Raw genomic sequence first — 15,310 nt, 5'->3', positions numbered from 1 at the left:
GACAACCTCCATGCTCGGAGGAGAGAGCGCACCATGCTGCGGAGGGAGTGAGAGGGACACCTCCATGCTGCGGAGGGGGAGAGGGAAACTTCCATGCCTGCGGAGGGAGTCGAGAGCGACACCTCCATCGCTGGCGGACGGGAGAAGAGGTACCATCCATGCTGCGGAGGGCAGTGAAGAAGGAGGTGTGGCGGTGTGGAGGTTGTGGTGGTGTGCGGTTGTGGCCGGATGTGCGGTTGAGGAGGTTTGGCCCTTGTGGCGGGTTGTGGCGGTGTGGCGGTGTGGAGGTGGTGGTGGTGTGCGGTTGAGGAGGTTGTGCCCTTGTGGCGGCCTGTGGCGGTGTGGAGAGTGGTGGTGGTGTGGCGGTTGAGGAGGTTTGTGCCCTGTGGGCGGTTCGTGGCGTGTGTGGAGGTGGTGGTGGTGTGGCGGTTGAGGAGTTTGGCCCTTGTGGCGTTGTGGGTGGTTGGGCGTGTGGTAGGTGGTGGTGTGTGGCGGTTGAGGAGGTTTGGCCCTAATGTGGCGGTTGTGTGGTGGTGTGGCGGGTTGGCGTTGAGGAAGTTTGGGCCCTTGTGGCGGTTTGTGGGTGGTGTTGCGGTTGAGGAGGTTTGGGCCTTGCGGCGGTTGTGGTGTATAGACGCGTTTGGAGGTTGGCCCTTGTGGCGGTTGATGGCGAGTGGTGGCGGTGTGGGCGGTGTGGGAGGTTGTGGCCCTTATGGCGGTGTGTAGTGTGTAGAAAAACTCTGCGCTTGTGGTCAGGAGGAATGTCTTTGTAAAGCAGAGGCTGGCAGAGGCTGTGGTTCAGGGAGGATGTCTTTGATAGGCAGAGCTGGCCGAGGCCTCTACTGAGGATGGTTGTATTGGGTGAGAGAGGTCCAGACTGCTCTGCTACAGAGGCTGGCCGGTGGGTGAGAGAGGTCCAGACTGGGCTCTGCTACAGAGGCTTGCCGGTGGGTGAGAGAGGTCCAGACTGGGCTCTGCTACAGAGGCTTGCCGGTGGGTGAGAGGGATAGAGGAGCACTTGAGATAGGGAGAAAAAATGGGCACATTCCAGCCCTGCTCAATCACTCTATAAAGTTTGGCTATGACCCGTACAGTACACCACGTCCTGTTGTTCCCCTAGAGTTTGTTACCGATCCTTCTACTTATCATCTTCACGTCCTCTCTTCCTCCTGGTCTCTGAGCTGGAATCATGTTCTGTCCTCTCTCTGAGAGCTGAACCAGGGTGTGTCCTCCCTATTTTCTTCAACATGACGACTAATTTTTGCCTTTGTGGGGACAGGGGGCCGTGTGGCGCATGGCCTCTTGTCAGCTGGGGTGTAGCCTGATTCCTAGCCCCCCTGGCCCCCCAGACCCCTGGCTCCATGACCCCACTCTCCCCTGTTGCTGGGAGTGTGGCTATATGCTGATGGGTGTCCCCCTGGTCTGCAATGGACTGGCTCTGGGAACCCCAAGCCCTCTCCACTCTAATCATTTTAAAAGTGAATGTGGCCCTCAACCAGCAGTTACACAGCACTTCTGACCCACCCAAAAGCATAATAGGAGTCAATAGGATTAGTAAAACAGCCATTAAAAGCTGAAAGGGCAGATTTGGCTCCAGCCATACTATCTGAACAGTGAGGACTTTATAAACAGGCATAAGGCTGCAACCTTGCTGTAAATCTGTGGACTGTGGTTCTCCACGGCTATCTGGAGGGTAAAGATAGAGTGGAGAGCGGAAAATGAAAGATGAATGGTGGTGCTTAGAGGTGCTGAGATGGTCCCTGGCAAGTGGGGGGGGTCTATTCCTCATTGGTATGAGAATGCCTACCCATTTAAAGATGACCCCTTACTGCTATTATTGTCCTTGTCCATTTCAGGTCCACACATGTAATATGAGTGATTATGTGGAGTTCTGAGAGGAGAACAATTATATTACGCTGGTTGGAGATTGGTAGGGATGTGTAAACTGTGGGCTTTGAAGGGGATCCCTCCATCTCTGAGTCTGTGAGACTGTGAGAGTGCCTATATTGACCTTATGGTGTAGCGGGAGCCTGCCAAAGACACACAAGGCTACACGCCAGAGGGAACTCCATCCTCTTTATTTTCTAACAGCGTTGCACTGTGACTCCTTCATCTCAGCTGGCCCTTCCTTGCAGCCAAGGGGAGTATAAGAATGTAGAGGATTTTGACAAAACATTTCAGATAACAGCGACATAGGGATGGGTCCATACCCACATAATACTGTATGTTCCACCTGCAGTGGTGGATTCCACGGCCCATCTGAGTGAAGTCATGGAGGGACTGAGGACCCAATAGCAGATGGCTCAGCCACAGTAAGTGGGCTGTAATGATAATAACACATGCACATTTGTCAAGCAGCAAATGTACATTGTGATAACTAGTGTTTGTAAGCAGATGGCCAGGCTATTCCATGGTCCCTATCACCGTTCAGCTATTGACTTACAGTCGAAGCACAACTTGGCCATCTTGTGTCAGTTTTGAACAGACATCCCAGACATCATTCTAACTTGTGACCGTGAATTAGTGTGTTGTAACGATCGGAGTGTCGGACAGGGGAGTGTCAATTGGCATGGGGAAGTGTCTTGATACATGACCAGTGAGTCTACAAGCTGTCATCATCTCCTCCCTGCTCCATGGGCTTGGAGCCCTCCAGTCTAGGACCAGCCTCCTCCCTGCTCCATGGGCTTGGGATCACCCAGTCCTAGGACCAGCCTGCCCCCCTGGCTCCATGGCTTGGAGCCCTCCATCTAGGACCAGCCTCCTCCCTGCTCCATGGGCTTGGAGCCCCCCAGTCTAGGACCAGCCTCCTCCCTGCTCCATGCACTTGGAGCCCCCCCAGTCTAGGACCAGCCTCCTCCCTGCTCCATGGGCTTGGAGCCACCCAGTCTAGGACCAGCCTCCTCCCTGCTCCATGGGCTTGGAGCCCCCCAATCTAGGGCCAGCCTCCTCCCTGCTCCATGGGCTTGGAGCCCGCCAGTCTAGGACCAGCCATCTTCCTGCTCCATGGGCTTGGAGTCCCCCAGTCTAGGGCCAGCCTCCTGAGCCCATGTCACTCCTCTAGAATAGTGACCTCCCTAGGGACACTGTTAAGCAGTTCTCTAGTCTGTAGCTCCGTTGGTATGGAGCTTGCAACATGGAGCTTGCATGGAGCTTGCAATGTCAGGATAGTGGGTTCCATTCCTGGGACCACCCGTATGTAGAAATGTTATGCATCCGTGACTGTAAGTCTCTTTGGATAGAAAGTCTGACAAATGTCATATATAATTAGTATTAATGAGCCCACTCTCACTCCAGAAGGGAGAGGAGGACCGTTCTGACAAGGCACCTCTACAGGACTTACCTGAGAAGTTCCGAGTCGCCAACATGGTGGTGAGAATGGCACCCTGATAAGAAGAGATGGATTGTTACATAAGAAATAAAAAATAAAAAAAGGATTCATTAAAAAGTACATTTTATAATGCCACCGTGTTCTTGGCAACCAAGCTTGGCTGGAATATATTATCAACAGCTTGATTAGCTTGCTTACATGTAATTTCAACAGTTTAGATTGTTGCTTACTGTCAAGGGAATAACCTAGAGTACTGTCACAGTTGTTATGTCTTAACAGCACCAAATAAAAACGTTTACATTGGCAAATAATTGGCAAAACTCAATTTAAAAAGCATTTGATATTACTGCATGAACAATGTCACACTGCCGTTGTGTGTGTAGATCAGACCTGGGCAGAACATAATTGTATTTTGTAGTTTATTTGAAAAGGTAGTCTAATATAGTTTAGATAGAGTTTCAACTAAAAGGCCACTATTTTCTTTGATACTCAAATACAGGTCTCACACATTTTCTGAAGGTATTTGAATATATGCAAGTGATTTGAAAACCAAAACATATGTATTTGATGGCTGCCAAATATATGATGAAGAACCAGAAACTACAACAGTGAGTCAGTCTAAATATATGATCATGAGCACATGGTTTGGAGGGGTCTTGGATATTCCTTTTAATATAGCCTATAGCTTAGAATGAAATACACAATGGGCATGGAATCACCTCAACATTAAAGTGTACCACTTGTGCGGCTTCAAAATGAAAAACAGATATATTTTCATAATGAGTGAGACATACAGTAACACCTCAAGTACTTACACATGTCTGGTAAATTTGTGACAATAGCAACATTGTTGTTACATTGGACTGTGGAAATTGCTTTATAATTGCATAATGATGGAGTTATTGCATAAGTGGAATAAGGAACAGTCACTATTCCTCTTGTGTACAGTAGTTGCAAACTCTCAGCTCATTGCTATGCGATTAAAAAGCAATCACCAAAGTATTATGTTAACAACGTGCTAATAAAAAGTTGCTCCAAAAGTAATTTTGTTTTATTACACAGGCGCAAGAACAGTTTAATGTTAAGTGTTACTGAAGAGGCTAACAGTAACACAATATGTCTATTAAGTGTCGAAAGGAAAATAAATATCCCAAAATTGCCTTCTTGAATCAACTACAGCTAAAGGACTGCATAGCGTGTGGTTGAGAACACTTACCCTCAAATGGACAAATAGTTTCAAAGTTGTTTTTGCTAAACATCCAACTTGAACTTTGCAAATGGCTTTGAATGACTCTGCAGTATTTTCAGGTATCATAAAATGAAATCCAGCTTTCAATCTTTTCAGTGGCATGTTGAAAGAGTCACACAGTAGTTGAGCATCACAATGTATTTATACTTATCTGTACAACATGTAATTGGTTAATTGGTTTGACTTGATTATGTACACCTGGGGCAATGGACGTATGTGGCAGGGTCTACAGACAATCACAATTACAAAGAGAAAACCAGCCCCGTCGCGGACATCAACATCTTGCTTCCAGACAAATTAAACAACTTCTTTGCTCGCTTTGAGGACAATACAGTGCCAACGACGAGGCCCACTACCAAAAACTGTGAGCTCTCCTACTCCCTGGCCGACGTGAGTAAAACATTTAAACGTGTTAACCCTCGCAAGGCTGCCGGCAAAGACTGCATCCCTAGCCGCATCCTCATAGCATGAGCAGACCAACTGGCTGGTGTGTTTACGGACATATCCAATCAATCCCTATCCCAGTCTGTTGTCCCCACATGCTTCAAGATGGCCACCATTGTTCCTGTTCCAATGAAAGCCAAGGTAACTGAACTAAATGACTAGTTGCACTCATTTCTGTCATCATGAAGTACTTTGAGAGACTAGTCAAGGATCATATCCCCTCCACCCTACCTGTCACCCTAGACCCACATTTGCTTACCGCCCCAATAGGTCCACAGGTGATGCAATCGCCATCACACTGCACACTGCCCTATCCCATCTGGACAAGAGGAATACCTATGTAAGAATGCTGTTCATTTACTACAGCTCAGCATTCAACACCATAGTACCCTCCAAGCTCATCATCAAGCTGGAGGCCCTGGGTCTTGACCCTGCCCTGTGCAACTGGGTCCTGGACTTCCTGACGGACCGCCCCCAGGTGGTGAAGGTAGGAAACAACATCTCCACCCCGCTGATCCTCAACACTGGGGCCCCACAAGGATGCATTCTCAGCCCTCTCCTGTACTCCCTGTTCACCCATGACTGCGTGGCCATGCACACCTCCAACTCAATCATCAAGTTTGCAGATGGCTTCCCGAGTGGCGTAGTGGTCTAAGGCACTGCAWCGCAGTGCTAGCTGTGCCACGAGAGATTCTGGGCTCGAGTCCAGGCTCTGTCGCAGCTGGCCGCAACCGGGCAACCCATGGGGCGGCGCACAATTGGCCCAGCATTGTCCGGGTTAGGGGAGGGTTTGTCCCATCGCGCACTAGCGAATCCTGTGGCAGGCCGGGCGCAGTGCACGCTGACATGGTTGCCAGGTGTACGGTGTTTCCTCCAACATATTGGTGTGGCTGGCTTCCGGGTTAAGTGGGAATTGTGTCAAGAAGCAGTGCGGCTTGGTTGGGTTGTGTTTCAGAGGATGTACTGCTCTCGACCTTCGCCTCTCCCGAGTCCGTACGGGAGTTGCAGCGATGAGACAAGACTGTAAATATCAATTGGATACCACGAAATTGGGGTTAAAAAATATTAAAAATAAGAAAAAAAGTTTGCTGATGACACAACAGTGGTAGGCTTGATTACCAACAATGACGAGACAGCCTACAGGGAGGAGGTGAGGGCCCTTGGAGTGTGGTGTCAGGAAAATAACCTCTCACTCAATGTCATCAAAACAAGAGATGATCGTGGACTTCAGGAAAGAGCAAAGGGAGCACCCCCTATCCACATCGACAGGACAGCAGTGGAGAAGGTGGAAAGTTTTAAGTTCCTCTGTGTACATATCACAGACAAACTGAAATGGTTCACGCACACAGACAGTGTGGTGAAGAAGCCGCAACAGCGCATCTTCAACCTCAGGAGGCTGAAAAAATGTGGCTTGTCACTGAAAACGCTCACCAACGTTTACAGGTGCACAATCGAGAGCATCCTATCGGGCTGTATCACCGCCTGGTACGGCAACTGTACCGCCCACAACCGCAGGGCTCTCCAGAGGCTGGTGCAGTCTGCACAACGCATCACCAGGGGCAAACTACCTGCCCTCCAGGACACCTACAACACCCGATGTCACAGGAGGCAAAAAAGATAATCAAGGACAATCAACACCCGAGCCTCTACCTGTTCACCCCGCTTCCATCCAGAAGGCGAGGTCAGTACAGCTGCATCAAAGCTGGGATAGAGAGATTGAAAAACAGCTTATATCTCAAGTCCATCAGATTGTTAAACAGCCATCTCTAGCACAGAGAGGCGGCTGCCTGCCTACAGACTTGATATCATTGGCCTCTTTAATAAATGGAACAGTAGCCACTTTAATAATGTTTACATATCTCGCATTACTTATCTCAAATGTACTGTATATACTGTATACTGTATCCTACACTATCTATTCTTGTCACACCCTGATCGATTTCACCTGTCCTTGTGCTTGTCTCCAACCCCCTCCAGGTGTCCCCCATCTTCCCCATTATCCCCTGGGTACTCATAGCTGTGTTTTCTGTCTGTCTGGGCCAGTTCGCTTTGTTCTTTCAAACCTACCAGCGTTTTACCTTGCTCCTGTCTTTGCTATAGTCCCTGTTTTCTAGTTTCCCGGTTTTGACCTTTCCTGCCAGCCCTGACCCTGAGCCTGCCTGCCGTCCTGTACCATTGCCTCTACTCTGGATTACTGACCTCTGCCTGACCTGACCCTGAGCCCGCCTGCTGTTCCGGTGCCTTACACCCTCTCTGGATTATTGACCCCTGCCTGCCTTGACCTGTCGTTTGCCTGCCCCTGTTTAAAGAATACACTTTAGTTTCTTCAACACTGTCTGCACCTGGGTCATACCTTAAAACATGATAATTCTATACTATCTATTGCATCTTAGCCGCTCTGTCACTGCTCATCCATATATTTTATATTTATATATTCTTATCCCATTCCTCTACTAGATTGTGTGTATTAGGTTTTGTTGTGGAATTGTTATATATTAGGTTTTGTTGTGGAATTGTTAGATATTACCTGTTAGATACTGCTGCATTGTTGGATCTAAAAGCATAAGCATTTCGCTGCACTTGTAATAATATCTGCTAACCATGTGTATGTGACCAATAAAATTGTATTTGATTTGATTCAGGGGAATGGACTTTTACAGAATGTTCAGATGTACATGTATTGTGTAAATATGACTGTCAGATAGATTGGAAAGGTATAGGAGATTGTGTGTGCTCTATTCATTATATTTCTATCTTCAACATGCAGTTCCAGATACAGCCCTGCCATTAGTTGAAGGCAGCCAATCCAATAGTCACTTCCTGAGAATTTTTTTTTTAAGTAGTTGCTTTATACGATCTGTATTCAAATAGTTTAAAAAAGTTGCAACTTTCTGAGATCTGTATTCCAATCGTTTAAAAAAGTTGTCATTTTTTAGGATCTGTATCCAGATGGTTCCAAAGTCACTATTTGTTCCTCTGTAAAGTGTAACCTGAATGAATTACAATTAAATGGACGTGCCTATAAGGGGTCATAGAAAAGTTCAAACACAAACGCTGTAGTTACATAACGTTTTCACGTCACACAAATCAAACAAAGAGACGTCCTCTCATCTTGAACCGTGCATGGACTCGTTTAATGAAAGCCATTTTACCTTGATAGATCACATTTCCAACGTCACTCAAACTCCCATCACTAGTGACCCAGAAAATCTGATATTGTTTTCCTACCCTGGTCAAAAGAGAGTAACAATCAACTGTTCCAGTATCATATCTACATTTCATCTTGCTCCCAGAAGTTTACTATACCTTGAGTTTCCTTCTGGCGTTGAACTTTTTCAGGCACTCCACCGTCTCCTGTCTGTGCATGCAGGAGGCCACAGTGGAGCGGTGCTGTAGAGAGAGAGAGAGCGAGAGCGAGAGAAGGAAAAAATAAAGACATGTCAGGTTAGACACCGGGCCGGATCTTACTGGACAAGGTGATCATTGTGAGAATGCTCTGAACTCACTGAGATCCAGGGATGTTTGAGAACCTCCGAGGCTGTGATGCGCTTGGCAGGGTTGATGGTCAACATCTTGTTGATGAGATCCTTGGCCTCTGGAGTAACAGTGTCCCACTCTGGCGAGGGGAACTACAGGACACGAGGAGGTATTTGGTATTAACAGACAATTATAAACTGGGTGGTTCGACCCCTGAATGCTGATTGGCTGACAGCAGTGGTACATCTGACCGTATACCACAGGTATGGCAAACCTTTATTTTTACTGCTCTAATTACATTGATAACCAGTTTATAATAGCAATAAGGCACCTTGAGGGATTGTGGTATATGGTCAATATACCACGGCTAAGGGCTGTATCCAGGCACTCCGCGTTGGGCCATGTACCACACCCCCTCGGGCCTTAGTACTTAAATAAATCGTGGGAATTCAAACTGGTGATGATCTTCAAATGAGTGAAAATAATCCTAAAGGTACATTTTCCAAACAATATATGAGGGTAAACATTCTGTAGGCAGAGGATAGGAATGTGAAAGGACCGAGTAGAGAAATATGAAAGGACTGTCACGCCCTGATCTGTTTCACCTGTCTTTGTGCTTGTCTCCACCCCCCTCCAGGTGTCGCCCATCTTCCCCATTATCCCCTGTGTATTTATACCTGTGTTCTCTGTTTGTCTGTTGCCAGTTCGTTTTGTTCGTAGAACCTACCAGCGCTTTTGTTTCCCTGCTCCCGTTTGTTTCTTGCTCCTGTTTAGTTTCTCGGTTCTGACTGTTCTGCCTGCCCTGACCCTGACCCTGAGCCTGCCTGCTGTCCGTGTCCTTTACACCCTCTCTGGATTATTGACCATCGCTGCCTTGACCTGTCGTTTGCCTGCCCCTGTTTAAGGAATAAACTTTTGTTTCTTCAACACTGTCTGCATCTGGGTCATACCTTAAAACGTGATAAGGACAGAGTAGAGAAATATTAAAGAACAAAGTACAGAAAATTAAAGAACAGAGCCATGGGCTGCTATGACTGCAATTGAAGAAGAAAAAATAGAGGATGTGTTTTCCTCCCAGCAGAAATAAACCATTATCAGGCACTGAATTCAGGATGATTCATCTCTTTGGAAACTGGTGTGTTACACAATCCTGAAGAGACACTGTGCTTTTCCTAGCAGCCATGACAGTGAAGGAATGAGGGTTATTGTTACAGTAAGAACAGGAGCTAGGATAGATGTGACTCTTCACCCCTACCTACATGTACAAATTACCTCAACTAACTGTACCCCTGCACATTGACTCTGTACTGGTACCCTGTATATAGCCTCGTTATTGTTATTTTATTGTGTTACTTTTATTATTTTTTAAATTTGTTTATTTGGTAAATATTTTCTTAACTTCTTGCAACTATAGGGGGTGCTGTTCGCATTAGCATATTTGTGTCTCAAATTAAACTGCCTCGTGCTAAATTCTTGATCGTACAATTGCATATTATTGTTATTATTGGATAGAAAACACCTTCTAGTTTCTATAGAAGTTGGAATTTTGTCTCTGAGTGGTACAGAACAATTTCTACAGCACTTTTCATGACAGGGTTCAGATTTCAGAAATTTTTACCTCTGATCTGGGGTCTGTTTTTAAGGCGACAGTGAATGCTATGAAGAAACCGACACTGCCTACGTCTTCCTCTGGGTGTCTGTACGTCATCACGTTTTCAATGGAATCGATGGGACATTCACAGCCATTATAAAAGACGAAAATGTATAGAGACCCGCCCTTTCTTGTCGTGCGCCTGAAGCTTGAAGGACATCGGACCTGCCTCGTTCCAAATCGTTTTCTAACCAGCAATATTTCTCCGGTCATGTTTTCAGTTGTTATAGTTGTTAAAAATCATAATGTAGTTAATTTGAACCGTTTTATAGCAATTTATATCCGTTTAGTGCGATTTTGAGGAATTTCTTTGTTGTGCACTCTGAAAGTTTGGACAACGTTTTGGGGTGTCGGTCGTTGGTGGTGGACATTTCGAAGGACAGAGGACATCTATCGACCAAAAGACGTTTATAACATAGAAAGGATACATTGCCCAAGAATCTGATGGAAGAACAGCTCAAAGTAAGCAATATTTAATATGATAAATCGTGTTTCTGTCGAAATATTTTAAACGCATATTTCGCCATTTTGTTTGGTATAGCTTCACTTGGCCAACCTGTATTGAAAAGTAAGGATAATTTAAAAAATGTAAATCAGCGGTTGCATTAAGAACTAATTTGTCTTTCGATTGCTGTCAACCCTGTATTTTTTGTCAAGTATATGATTAGCTTTCAATTAAACTAGATCACTCTGATAGATGACGTCAGACATATTGAGGCTTGATTTCCTAGTATTTTTATTGTGTAACCACGGTTTTGTATGGCTAAATATGCACTTTTCGAACAAACTGTATATGTATATTGTAAAATGATGTTCCAGGAGTGTCATCGGAAGAATTCTGAGAAGGTAGTGAAAAATTAATATATTTTGGCGGTGATTACGTTATACGCGTCTTTGGCTGGAATCGATGCTCTGGTAACGTTTGCACATGTGGTATGCTAACTTATCGATTATTGTGTTTTCGCTGAAAACGCTTAGAAAATCTGAAATATGGTCTGAAATCACAAGAACTGGGTCTTTCCATTGCTATGCTTTGTCTATTTTTATGAAATGTTTTATGATGAGTAAATTGGTCATACACGTTGCTCTATCTAGTAATTCTAGTCGATTTGTGATGGTGGGTGCAATTGTAAACTGTGATTTCTACTGAAATATGCACTTTTTTCTAACAAAAACTATCCTATAACATGAATATGTTATCAGACTGTCATCTGAAGAGGTTTTTTCTTGGTTAGTGGATATCAATATCTTAGTTGAGCCGAATTGGTGATAGCACCTGAAGGAGTAAGAAACTGATGGAGTTAGAATAGTGGTGTTTATTTGCTAACGTGTTAGCTAATAGATTTACATATTTTGTCTTCCCTGTAAAACATTTTAAAAATCTGAAATGGTGGCTTTATTCACAAAGCTTGTATCTTTCATCTGGTGTCTTGGACTTGTGATTTAATGATATTAGATGCTACTATCTACTTGTGAAGCTATGCTAGGTATGCTAATCAGTGTGTGGGGGGGGGGGGTGCTCCGGACCCGGGTAGAGGCTCGTTAGTTAACTCTTTCTTGAACTGCACTGTTGTTAAGGGCTTGTAAGTAGAGCATTTCACGGTAAGGTCTACTACACATGTTGTGTTCGGCGCATATGACAAATAAAGTTTGATTTGATTTGATTTGACTCACATCGTAGGCCCCAGCCTTGATCTGCTGGTACAGTCTGTGCTGGTCCTCATCCCAGAGGAGGATATCCCACCAGTAGGATGTACAGGATCAACCTGGCAACACAGACGTTATACATCACTATACAATAGAAGACTGTCACACTGGCAACACAGACGTTATACATCACTATACAATAGAAGACTGTCACACCTGGCAACACAGACGTTATACATCACTATACAATAGAAGACTGTCACACCTGGCAACAACCAGCGTTATACATCACTATACAATAGAAGCATGTCACACCTGGCAACACAGATGTTAAACATCACTATACAATAGAAGACTGTCACACTGGCAACACATACGTTATACACTGTGTATACAAAACATTAAAACACCTGCTCTTTCCATGGCATAGACTGACCAGGTAAATCCAGGTGAAAGCTATGATCCCTTATTGATGTCACTTGTTAAATCCACTTCAATCAGTGTAGATGAAGAGGAGAGACAGGTTAAAGAAGGATTTTTAAGCCTTGAGACAACTGAGACATGGACTGTGTATGTGTGCCATTCAGAGAGTGAATGGGCAACACAAAATATTTAAGTGCCTTTGAACAAGGTATGGTAGTAGGTGCCAAGCATACCGGTTTGTGTCAAGAACTGCAACGCTGCTGGGTTTTTTCCGCTCAACAGTTCCCCGTGTGTATCAAGAATTGTCCACACACCCAAGAACATCCAGCCAATTTGGCACAACTGTGGGAAGCATTGGAGTCAACATGGGCCGGCATCCCTGTGGAACGCTTTCCACACCTTGTAGGCTCCATGCCCCGACCAATTGAAGATGTTCGGAGGGCAAAATGGGGTGCAACTCAATATTAGAAGGTGTTCCTAAGGTTTTATATACTCAGTGTACATCACTATACAATAGAAGGCTGTCACACCTGGCAAAACACAACACAGCACTCTAGTTACTTAAGAATTAGAATTAACTAGCATAAAGTACATACTGAAAATCTCTCTATCTTTGACGAAAAGAAAAGGTGCTGCAGTAATTGATAGTGCTGATCTCTGATCGCTCACTAGGGAGTAGTGTATATGGTGTCTGTTGTGTGTGTGTGTGTGTGTGTGTGTGTGTGTGTGTGTGTGTGTGTGTGTGTGTGTGTGGTGTGTGGTGTGTGTGTGTGTGTGTGTGTGTGTGTGTTGTGGTGTGTGTGTGTGGTGTGTTGTGTGTGTGGTGTGTGTGTGTGTGTGTGTGTGTGTGTGTGTGTGCTAGCTTGTTGTGTGTGTGTGTGTTGTGTAGAAAAGGCCCATGGAGTTGGTGGAATAATCCTTTATTCATGGCCACTTACTCAGCTGGGCCAGAGGCGCTTTAATTAGGTCAGGTGGCAATGACCGACAGATCTCATCCACATAAAAGGAGGAAAACGCCATCGCCTGATCTCGCTGCTTTCTCTTCCTTAACGCCGTCTGCTTGAGAAGTTCTGTGCGTCCATGAATCCACACTACTCAGTATATTACCACTTTATGGTTAAAGGAATTCCTGCCTCAGTCTCATCCATTCTTCTGTCACCTGACACGTGACCACCTGTTCACCTTCACTGTCAGTCATCCTACCTGTCCAGCTACCCACACAGATTCCCTAATCTTTCAGTTGTATGTATTCCATACCCCCCCACCACCACCACTGAGAACTTCCTCTCTCTGGGTGAAAGGTCATTCTGTGGGGTTAACAATACCCACAGTTATGTGCACATACAGATCCAACTCCAGGTCAGGACGTGTTAGAACTCTGAGATGAACCCCTGCCCACTCCGTCTGCCCACATTGTCGCCCCCTCAGCCCTCAACCTTATGTCTCTTGTGAATTCATCTCACTGTCGCGAAGCCTGCCAGGCTCACAGACCCATCGGCCATGAAGCCCACACACTCTCAAGGGGAGCAGCAACACAAAGCTCATATCAAAAGGCAGGGAAATATAGCTGTGCATAACAATGAGCTTCTCCCGCTTCAAAAGACCAATGTGCACAGAGTGATAGCTTGAAACGTCAATAAGTTTGAAAAGATCTAACCAAACCGGGTTAAACGGCTGAATCCAGCCGGGCTGAAGAGCAGCTATTCAACTCAATGTGAAAAGAGGCTGTACTACTACATATTGTCAAAATAATGATTTATATGTCATTCATATGATGTAGATATACACTGAGCGTACAAAACATTGAAAACACATACTCTTTCCAATACTATAATATACACTATATATATGTACATACTATGTCCTAGGTAAGAGTTGTCCATGCATCAGAGTAGCAGGAGGATGTCTAGCAGATTAATTCTGCCACCTTGTTGACACAGAGGCCTGTGGTACTGAGGTGCATAGTACTGTGGCCCGTGATATTGAGGCCCGTGGTATTGAGACCCGTGAAACTGAGGCCCGTGGTACTGAGGCCAGTGGTATTGAGGCCCATGGTACTGAGGCCCGTGGTCTGAGGCCCGTGGAATGAGGCCCGTGGTACTGAGCCTGTGGTACTGTGGCCCGTGGTAATGAGGCCCGTGGTACTGAGGCCTGTGGTAATGAGGCCAGTGGTATTGAGGCCTGTGGTACTGAGGCCCGTGGTAATGAGGCCCGTGTACTAAGGCCTGTGGTACTGTGGCCCGTGGTAATGAGGCCGGTGGTACTGAGGCCCGTGGTAATGAGGCCCGTGGTACTGAGGCCCGTGGTAATGAGGCCCGTGGTAATGAGGCCCGTGGTACTGAGGCCCGTGGTACTGAGGCCCGTGGTACTGAGGCCCGTGGTAATGAGGCCGTGGTAATGAGGCCCGTGGTAATGAGGCCCGTGGTACTGAGGCCAGTGGTACTGAGCCCGTGGTACTGAGGCCGTGCGTAGATGAGGCGTGTGGTACTGAGGCCAGTGGTACTGAGGCCCGTGGTAATGAGGCCCGTGGTACTGAGGCCAGTGGTAATGAGGCCGCTGGTACTGAGGCCCGTGACTGAGCGTGGTACTGAGGCCAGTGGTACTGAGGCTGTGGTACTGAGGCCGTGGTACTGAGCCCTGGTAATGAGGCCCGTGGTACTGAGGCCCGTGGGTACTGAGGCCAGTGGTACTCTGAGGCCGTGGTACTGAGGCCCGTGGTACTGAGGCCTGTGGTACTGAGGCCAGTGGTAAGTGAGGCCTGTGAGGCCTGTGGTACTGTGGCCCGTGAAACTGAGGCCCGTGGTACTGAGGCCAGTGGTACTGAGGCCTGTGGTACTGTGGCCCGTGAAACTGAGGCCCGTGGTACTGAGGCCAGTGGTACTGAGGCCCGTGGTACTGAGGCCTGTGGTACTGAGGCCAGTGGTACTGAGGCCCGTGGTACTGAGGCCCATGGTACTGTATGTATATAGACATAGAGAGAGCCATGATCAGATCGACATACTGCTGCCTTGTCTTCTCTGACTGAGAGCTCACCTATGCACCTTTGGATGAAACAGACCCCATAAATAATCTGGTGCACTAAATCATCTGT

At 46.4% G+C, this 15,310-nt stretch overlaps 1 protein-coding gene across 1 annotated transcript in view; it reads right to left on the bottom strand.

Moving 5' to 3' along the window:
- Positions 1-15,310, bottom strand: part of camk2a (calcium/calmodulin-dependent protein kinase II alpha) — a gene marked incomplete at its 3' end in the record, with an annotated part of 97,843 nt that overhangs the window by 22,609 nt on the left and 59,924 nt on the right. Inside the window, 6 exon segments of the mRNA XM_070443499.1 lie at positions 33-709; positions 3,290-3,383; positions 8,328-8,411; positions 8,528-8,650; positions 11,824-11,878; positions 11,880-11,915. Coding sequence (XP_070299600.1) covers positions 33-709; positions 3,290-3,383; positions 8,328-8,411; positions 8,528-8,650; positions 11,824-11,878; positions 11,880-11,915 — 1,069 coding nt within the window.

Source organism: Salvelinus sp. IW2-2015, linkage group LG5, assembly GCF_002910315.2.
Source record: "Salvelinus sp. IW2-2015 linkage group LG5, ASM291031v2, whole genome shotgun sequence".
NCBI lineage: Eukaryota > Metazoa > Chordata > Actinopteri > Salmoniformes > Salmonidae > Salvelinus > Salvelinus sp. IW2-2015.
The sequence above is the reverse complement of the archived record's forward strand: the minus strand, read 5'-3'. Positions and strand labels throughout refer to the sequence as shown.